The sequence below is a fragment of the Pteropus alecto genome, unplaced genomic scaffold, assembly GCF_000325575.1.
Source record: "Pteropus alecto unplaced genomic scaffold, ASM32557v1 scaffold22, whole genome shotgun sequence".
NCBI lineage: Eukaryota > Metazoa > Chordata > Mammalia > Chiroptera > Pteropodidae > Pteropus > Pteropus alecto.
Window position 1 is genome coordinate 1,006,689 of NW_006434839.1, and position 9,629 is coordinate 1,016,317.

General features: G+C 43.3%; 1 protein-coding gene across 1 annotated transcript; it reads left to right on the forward strand.

Annotated features, from left to right (window-relative positions):
* Positions 1-3,925: 3,925 nt before the first annotated feature.
* TAS2R38 (taste 2 receptor member 38) lies at positions 3,926-4,933 on the forward strand. Its single transcript, XM_006910631.1, has one exon. The coding sequence runs from the start codon at positions 3,926-3,928 to the stop codon at positions 4,931-4,933; it is 1,008 nt and encodes a 335-aa protein (XP_006910693.1).
* The last annotated feature ends 4,696 nt before the right edge of the window (positions 4,934-9,629 follow it).

Here is a 9,629-nt window from a genome sequence, read left to right on the forward strand (position 1 = left end):
AAATTAAAATGACTGCCATTTTTTACCACATTTGATGAGGTGTTTTTGTTTTTGTTTTCTCTGCTCCGGCTCTTAGTTAGCATTGCAATTAATTTAGCTGTTCTGAGCTTCCTGAGTAGATCGGTTTTCAAAAACAGCCAGTTGCTGAAGACGGCCCACACAGGAGAGTGTTTATATAAACCCAAACGCTGTGTGTGCACCAGCTGAAAGGAGCAGGGAATGCCCATGAGGGATGTTGCTACTTGTCTCTGAACAAGCTCTTGATTATTGAAAGATTATGGTGGGATTTGATACTCCCCACAAATCAACACAGATCGACTATTTTGTTGATTCCAGATATAAAAGGGATTCATCTTGTTAGAAGAGATTGTAACTCCTTGTTCATAGATCTTTGCCTGTGCAATGAAGCAGGTGGTTTCCATGTGGACAGTAGAAAAGCAACACTTTTCCTAAACACCCTTAGTACAATACTGCCACCTGGCGTGGTGACGAGAAGCGGAAAGTACAGAACTGTCTCAGTATTGGTATTTTAAAAGAATGAATGACCCAAATAAGATGGTCACAAATATGATGAACTAAATACAACATCAAATCTGTGCTATGTGATTATGTACAATTAAAGGCTATCTAAATATTGTATATAAACAATTTAGAATATAACGGAAGCAAACATTTTGAGTAACCACTGATTTATGTCACATGACTTACATAGAAAAGTCTTTAGCTAAAAGAAAATATAAAAAAGACAGAATAGCTACAGAACCAAATGGAACAACACGGATGACTCTCAGATTAATAAAAATCTTAAAGGGCTGTGCAGGAAAGAGGACAGGGTGAAGGACATCAAGGACAAACACACGAAAACAGTGCTAATAAGAACATTTATTATTCTCTCCTCCAAACACATTTATTTAGGTCTTCTTCAATATCTATTAATAAATCGTATCATTTTTCTCAGTGATTTCTTGTGTATTTCCTGTTACATTTATTCCTCAAGGTCATATATTTTTTGTCTTATTATAAATTTTATTTATATTTATTCATCAAGTAATTACTTATTTATAACTTATTTATTAAGTAATTGTTATTTACTTATAACGTTTGTTTTTCTCCTTAACAAAAATTGTGTATATTTACCATGTGCGACATGATACTTTGATATACACAAGTGAATATTGTCAAGCTAATTGACAGATCTGCTTCCTCAGTGACCTTTGTGTGCGTGTGCGTGTGCGCGTGCGTGTGCGTGTGCGTGTGTGTGTGGTGAGAGCCCCTGGGATCTACTCTCTTCGCAAATTTCCGGTATTTGACACCGTATGAGCTCTAGTCACCATGCTGCACGCTAGATCTCTAGAACTTACTCATCGTACGCAACTTCAGCGTTGTGCCCTGTGACGGCCACCTCCCCATTCCCCCACCGCCCTGCCCCTGGAAACCACTGCTTCACCCTCTGCTTCCATGAATTCCACTTTTTTAGATTCCACCTATAACCGAGACGACGCAGTATTCTTCTTGCGGTGTCTGGTGTATTTCACTTAACATAACATCTTCTAGGTTCACCCACGTTATTGCAAATGGCAGGATCGCTTTGGGGAGATCGTGAATAACATTCCATTGTACATATCTACTGCAGTTTCTCTATTTATTCATCCATCCCAGACACTTAGGTCGTTTCCTTCTTGGCTGCTGTGAACATGGGAGCACAGACGTCTCTTTCAGGTACCGACTTCATTAATTTGCATATATACCCAGAAGAGGGATTGCTGGATCATATGGTGGTTCTGTAACTAACGTTTATTAATTGGACATCATGTCCCAAGCACAATTCCAAGCACGTTACATGTGTCGATTCACGTAACCCTCCCAGGCCTCTGAGGTAGGTGCTAGTTTGTCATCTCCATTCCACATGAGGTGAATGAGGAAGGTTTATCAGTTGCCAAGTTCACACAGAGAGGAAGAGCAGAGTCTGGTCCGAACCCGTAGGAGCCTGGTTCCAGGCCCCACACTGTCAACGCAGAGCACCCTTCTTGGACCTGCGAGCACACTCAGAGGGAGAAGACCACCCAGAGTGAGACTACAGAACTAGGCAAACAGAACCACAGAAGCGGGAGGCTGAGCGAGCCGATGAGCAGAAGCGAGGAAGCTCCACCCCTCAGAGAAAACGTGATCATCCCACTGACCAACCGTCCAGCTTCTCCTTTCCCTTCATCTGCACCCATCCCACAAAATAAATGAGCGGTGAATGAAGCATGAAGGACGATAATAAAAGAATCGGAAAAGTTAAGGCATTTGTAAGAGAGTAGAGGCAGGCACAGATCAACAGCGAATGTTATAAACAGCATCCAGCCTCTAAATGATCAGTTTTCGTCCAATCTCCGTTGAGTAACTAGCCCGAATTTTTCTAAAACTCGCAGAAGTGAACATTAAATCAGTCCACGTTCCTTTGGAGATATAGACAAATTAGAGAGGCTGGAAAGCTAGAGCTCACCAAATATTGAAATGTTTAAGAGGGGAGAAAGCTAGACCAGGAATTACAGCCAAGTATGTTAGACTACAATCCCTAGGAATGTTCAGAGATGTTCTAGGTATAATCCATGAGGATGTTACAGGCTACTAAATGCTTCATTTGTAAAAATTCCATTCATTGAAAACATGCTTGCTGAGTACCTGTTCTGTGCTTTCACAAAGCCTACATTTTTAGTGAGGGGTGGGTAGAGGCAACCAATAACTGAATATATGCGGAAATATGCAATAGGTTAAGGACCATAAGAAGCACTCAACATGTAGGTAAGAAACGCCATTCATGGGATGTTCAGGGAAGGTGTCTCTGATCAGGTGTCTTTTGAGGGGTCCTTTGGAGGAGACAGTGAGGCACTGGAGCACGTAGAGGAAAAGCATCCAGGCAGCGGGAAGTGAGATGCAATGGTCCTGAGGTGGGACGGCCCCTGGTGAGATCACAGGACATAAAAGAAGCCCATGTGGCTGGGGTTGAGTGAAGGATGGAGCAAGAACCACCGATGACACCTGAGAGGGGACAGAGGTCCCGATTATGTATGTGAGACCTACGAGCCACGGTGAGGACTTAGCTTTTACGGTGAGAGGCCCTGAAAGGTTTGAGCAAAGCACAGACGTGATCTTGGTTATATTTTCACGGGATCGCTACTGTTGCTTTGTGGGTAGTAGGGTCAGGGAGTGGGCTGGGAAGCAGAGCAGGAAGTAAAAGCCTCCTGTAATCATCCAAGCCAGATACGCCCCATCCTCTCCCTTCACGGGAAGGTGCTGGCCTCGTGCATGGAAATGCTCCCCTTGCCAAGCACAGTGCCCGGCATGACAATGATGGCTGAATGACATCTTTGGTGATGGCCGTCCTACCAGCCACGTGCTGGTGCCTGGGGAGGAACCGTGCACTTGTCCTTATTGAAGACAAAGTCTGTAATAAGAGTCATGCCTCAGAGGTGACGGAAGGCATGCAAATGGAGAGAGGCACCATTTCAAACCTTAATTCCTTGAAAATATATGCTTTGCCTGCTGCCAGTTCTCTTAAAACCCATAAGCAAATCCTTCTCTCTTCTCCACCCATGCATGCAAAACTGGGCATGGGTAACTGAGATCTCTCTCGTTTGCATCCGTGGTGCTGTGCCGTGATCCCCCGCAGAGGCTGTCACACAGAAACATCTGGTTTCTTATAAGCTTCCGCATCACCCGAGAGATAGAACCATTATTCTCCTACTCTCAACAATGATCCTTTGTGTGTATCCAGTTTTAAAGCGACACTATCCCTCGACGTTTCCTGCCAGAATTTTCTTGTCACTAGGGCGAGAGTCGAGTGTCTTGTGAAGGGAAAGGTCCTGGCTCGGAACGTACGCTTTCTCTTCTCTCCTGGCTGGTATGTGAGAGCGAGGGCGGACACGTGAGAAGAGACACCATGCTGATGCTGACTCCCGTCGTCACTGTGTCCTACGAAGCCAAGCGCGCATTTCTGTGCCTTTCGATCCTGGAGTTTGTGGTGGGGATTCTGGCCAATGCCTTCATTTTCTTGGTGAATTTTCGGGACGTAGTGAGGAGGCAGCCCCTGAGCAACTGTGACCTTGTCCTGCTGAGCCTCAGCCTCACGCGGCTCTTCCTGCATGTGCTGCTGTTTCTGTATGCCATCCAGCTTACCCATTTCCAGCAGATGAAAGACCCGCTGAGTGTCAGTTACCAAACCATCGTCATGCTCTGGATGGTCGCAAACCAAGCTGGCCTCTGGTTCGCCACGTGCCTCAGTCTCCTCTATTGCTCCAAGATCGTCCGCTTCTCCCGCGCCTTCCTGCTCTGCTTGGCAAAGTGGGTCTCCAGGAAGATGCCCCAGATGCTCCTGGGTACAACCCTTTTCACCACCGTCTGCACCGTCATCTGTTCTTGGGACTATTTTAGCAGCTCTCACTTCACAGGCACAGCTATGCTTTTCATGAATAATGATACAGAGTTCCACCTGCAAATTAAAAATCTCGGTTTCTTTCATTCCTTCCTCTTCTGCAGCCTGGGATCCGTCCCGCCTTTCTTGTGCTTTGCGGTTTCTTCTGGGGTGCTGATCGTCTCCCTGTGGCAGCACATGAGGACGATGAGGGCCAAAACCAGAGACTCCCGGGACCCCAGCCTGGAGGCCCACGTCAAAGCGCTCAAGTCTCTCGTCTCCTTCCTCTGCCTCTACGTGGTGTCACTCTGCGCTGCCCTCCTCTCGATGCCTTTACTGATACTGTGGCACAACAAGATTGGGGTCATGATCTGTGTGGGGATCATGGCAGCCTGTCCCTCGGGGCACGCGGCCATCGTGATCTCAGGCAATGCCAAGCTGAGGGCGGCTGTGGACGCCATCCTGCTCTGGGCTCGGACCAGGCTCACGGTGGGAGCGGAGCACCAGGCAGATCCGCTGGTGCCAGATCGATGCTGAGCGTGGACGCAGAACGGGCTCCTGGTGAAGACCGCTCCGACGGCTCCGAAGCCTCTGGAAGCCCGTTCCAGCTGCTTAAGTAAACCACAGCTGAGAGTCTCTCCACTCTCCATCCAGGGACTCGCCCACGGAAGAATAAAATAATAAAGCTCTATGCATGGCCGAGGCAAGTAGAATGGTATTGGTTTCCCGGGTTTGTTTTGATAAAAGTGAACAAATTGAGGTGAGGTCCTCGGTGTGACGCTTTGTGTACTGTGGCTTATTTAGTGCTTGGTATGAGCCCAACCATGAGAAATCAGCTCTTCAAAATAATATCTAAATCTCAACATGGTTAGCTTTTCACAGGACTGCTACACCTACTTTTTAAATAAAATTTACTGAGATGACACCGGTTAATAAAATTATATAGGTTTCAAGTGTACAATTCGATAACACATCATCTGCCTATTGCCTTGTGTTCACCCAAGATCAAATCTCATTCCGTCACCGTATATGTGACCCCCTTTACCCTTAACTAACTCCCACCTCCTCTCTTTCTCTCTGGCGAACTGTCGTCTGTGTCCATGAGCCTCTACTTGTCTTGTTCGTTTGTTGCTTTCAGTTTTATATCCCACATATAAGTGAAATCATGTGATCCTCAACCCTTTCGGTCTGACTTATTTCGCTTAGCGTGATAATCCCAAGACCATCCATGTTGCCGCAAATGGCAATATTTCATCTTTTTTTATGACTAATATTCCATTGGACATCAGCGCCCTGTGTGTGTCTGCTGGCTCCGCCCCGGTTGCCTCGAAGACAGTACTTTGCCTCATACTGAGCACTGGTCAATCTAGCTGGGGAACCTGCCAAAACAGACTAGCTAAAAGACATGTTTGTAGTGATTTGGCATTTTCTGCCTGCCTGCCTGCCTGCCTGCCTGCACGGGAATCTAGCCAGGAAGGCTTTCCTCCAATCAGACCCTAAAAGGTCCGGCAGAGAAAAGGGCATTCCAGACATAGACCTTGACGGACTTCAAAGGCACAGCAGGTCACGGACACAGGCTCCCAGCTCTGCTAGCTGAGGGTGCTGCTACATACAGAACTGCATCCTCCCCTCGGGCACCTGGCCTTGAGGACTCCAATTCCTCCCTTCATTTTTCCCAATTTTACCTTTTTTTCACTTCCAATAGCTACAAATTGCAACTTCGTCTGTTTTCCTTCCCTTGGTGTACACCAAAGTTGTCCTTGAAGTTCCCCTCAAGGCAGTGGGGGGGGTCCCCGTTCTTGGCTGCACATTAAAATCACCTGGAAAGCTCTGAAAAAAGCTCAGTGCCCAGGTGACATACTAGGTCACTGAAATCGAATCTCTGGAGGGGGAACCCAGGCAGGCACCATGTTTTAAAGCTCCCTGGGTGATTCCAGAGTGCAGTCAATGTTGACAACCGCCTTTCTAGATGCCCTTTCTCTTGACCTTGGTGACATGACCCTCCCACTGAACTCTATTACGATCTTCGAATTCTGCTTTCCCCTGGAGTTCTTGGAGGAACGTGATCATAAAGGAAAAATTTGAGGCCATTCTCCTATTTCGTTTTCCTTCTTTTTGTATAAGTTCTCTCTGGACGGGTCCCATTACATTTTACTGCCTCTGTGGCTTTATTTTTAACGTTATATTTTGATACAATTTCAAGTTTATAGGAAAGTTGCAAGAATGCCTGTATACTCTTTACCCAGATTTACCCATTATTCACATTGATCTCTATTTCTCTCCCCTCTCCGCCTTCCACCCTATACTGATGCCTCTAGTTCCAACCCAATTATATATGGCTCACTTTAGTGTTCCTTTTTTACATATTTCAAATTCTGTTCTCTAAGAAATATGCTCCATTTATACTCAATTATGAGCTAATAACCAGAATACAGAACACGTGGTTTCAGAATTCCTATCCTATAACAGTGCGAAATGCAAAACGACTAAAGTTCAATATTCACATACAGTACTTTTTCACTTTTAGGTAAAAATTACACACAGCAAAATGCACAGATGTTAAATGTATAACTTGGTGAGGTGTGATAATGTATACACGTACGTAACCAAGACCCCAAATAAGATACATGAAATTTCCACCGGTACAGAAAGTTCCAGGATTCTTCTAGTCAATTGTCACCCACTTACTATGGGTAACCACGATACCCATTTCTTCCCATTGATTAGTTTTGCCTGTTCTCGTATAGACTCACAGAGTAAACTCTCTTTTGCTTTTTCTACTTTCCCTCAACATAACGTTTTCGAGATTCATCCTACGTAGTATGCGAGTCACAACTTGTTTATCCACTCACTAATGGTGACCGTTTGCATTGTTTATGTTCGGGGCTATTATAAATAAAGGTTTTCTAAACATTCCTGAATCCATCTTTTTGTGGCCATAATTTTCATTTTTCTTAAATACCTAGGAGTGGAATTACTGTGTCATAAAGTCGATGTATGTTTAACTTTACAAATAACTGCTAAAGAGTTTTCCGAAATGATTTCGGCATTCTATGCTCCCATTAACAACGTGGGGAAGTTGTTCCGCAATCTCGTAAACCTTTTTTATTGTCGGTATTTTGAAATTTTAGCCATTCCCATTCTAGTGGGGGTGGATAGCATCTCATTTTTATGTGCTTCTTGGCCATTTGTATATCTTCTATTTTAAAGTAAGCAATTTATTTGCCCTTGTTATATTGAGTTGTCTATTATTTATTTGTAGGAGTTTGATCTGTAGCCCCTGGCAGTCACCATTCTACTCTCAGTTTTTATGAGTTCAGTGATTTTCAGTTTCAAATATAAGTGAGATGATACAGTATTTGTCTTTCTCTGACTTACTTCACTTAGCATAATGCGCTCAAGGTCCATCCATGTTGTTGCAAATGACAGGGTTTCCTTCTTTTTTATGGCTGAAAAATATATATCACATTTTATTTATCTGTTGATGGACACTCAGGTTGTTTCCACGTCTTGGCTATATATAATGAATAATGCTGCAATGAACACAGAGGGAATGCAGATAGCTCTTTGAGATAGTGATTTCATCTTCTTCACATATATATATGTAGAAGTGGGGTTGCTAGATCATCTGATATGTATATTTTGTAATTTTCTGAAACTCCTCCATACTGTTTTCCATGGTATCTATACCAACTTAAATTCTCACCAATAGTGAACAAAGTTTCCACATCTTCACCAGCATTTGTTATCTTTCATCTTCTTGACATAGCCATTCAAACAGGTGTGAAAGTGTATCTCGTTGTGGTTTTGATTTACATTTCCTTGATAACTAGTAATGAGAACTTTCTCATGTACTCGTTGGCCATTTGTGTATCTTCTTTTGAAAAATGTCTATTCAAATCCTCTGCCAATTTTTTAATCAGGTTGCTTGGCTTCTGGGTTTTGCTATGGAGTTGTATGAGTTACTTATATATTTTGGATATTAAGCACTTATCAGATAAATAGTTTACAAATATTTTTCTTCTAAACTCTATAGAGTTGAGGCTTGTTCATGTTAATGGTATTACCAGAACCTTAAATAGGGTTGTCTAATATTGACTTGAAGAGGAGGAGGCAAAAGGTTTGAGCCATTTGCACTCCAACTGCAATGAAAGATTTGAATTAGGGTGGGGTAGTGGGAATGGAGAAAGGATAAGAGAGCTTTTGAAAAACATTATCAACTCGTGCCTTGATATGGTGGTTGGTAGAAAAGGAAGAATCAAGGAAGTTTTCAGAGGATGAGTGTGCTGTAATATGATAAAATCACTAACAAAAAAGAAATTGAAAAGGAAGTTGGATTGAGTTTGGGGAATATGGTAAATGTGGTTTGGAACCTAATGCAACTGGGTTGACGTCATGTCATCTAGTTGAAAAACACCAGATGATTCTTGAAAATGAACAACTAAAATTTATATTAGAGGATAGCCCTAGAAATAGACTTATGGTAATTGAAAGAGAAGCTAGCCTGAAAATTTGAGTTATAAAGGTAGAGGGAAAACACTGGCTGATAGGTTTGGGAGGAGCAAGTAGATGAGAGGTAGTGAGGATGGCTGGAATGGACCAGAGTTTTCTTCCTTCCCAGAACTTTCTCTCTTCTGAGAACCACCTCTACCTAGAGGTAACTGCTCCTCCTTGTGCTTCAACTAAAATGACTACCGTGATCCTGCCCTTGACTATATTTGATGGGTCCATTCCAAGCCCATCAAAAACTACCTTGGGATTTTTCTAACTTAATCCAAGAAAATGTGTAAGAGAGAAAATCTAGAAGTTTTTCATGGCTATGTTTCTGGCCCTATTTCCTCTCACAAACAGAAATGAACAGAGACAAGCGGTAGATACAGTAAAACCCATTTAATTTGGTTCCTGATGTCCCAGAGGGCCAGCTACATTCTTGCCCTGCTTTGATTTCATTGTAAAACCCTTTATCATATTCCATGAACCAATACACATCACTTTTGCCTATATTTGTTTGAATGCATGTTCTTACACTTGCAACCAAAAGATCTATGATATAATGGGTGGTACAAAATCCATAAGTGGAAGCAGTAAGTTCAAGAGCAGACATAGGAGAAGTTATAACCACTCCCCCAGGAAGCCTACTAACCATTTCAATAACCCACCTTGAGTTGGAACACTTGAACTCACACTGTGTATGTGTTCCTTTTGTTCATTTCTAATGTTGTTTGCTGTATGC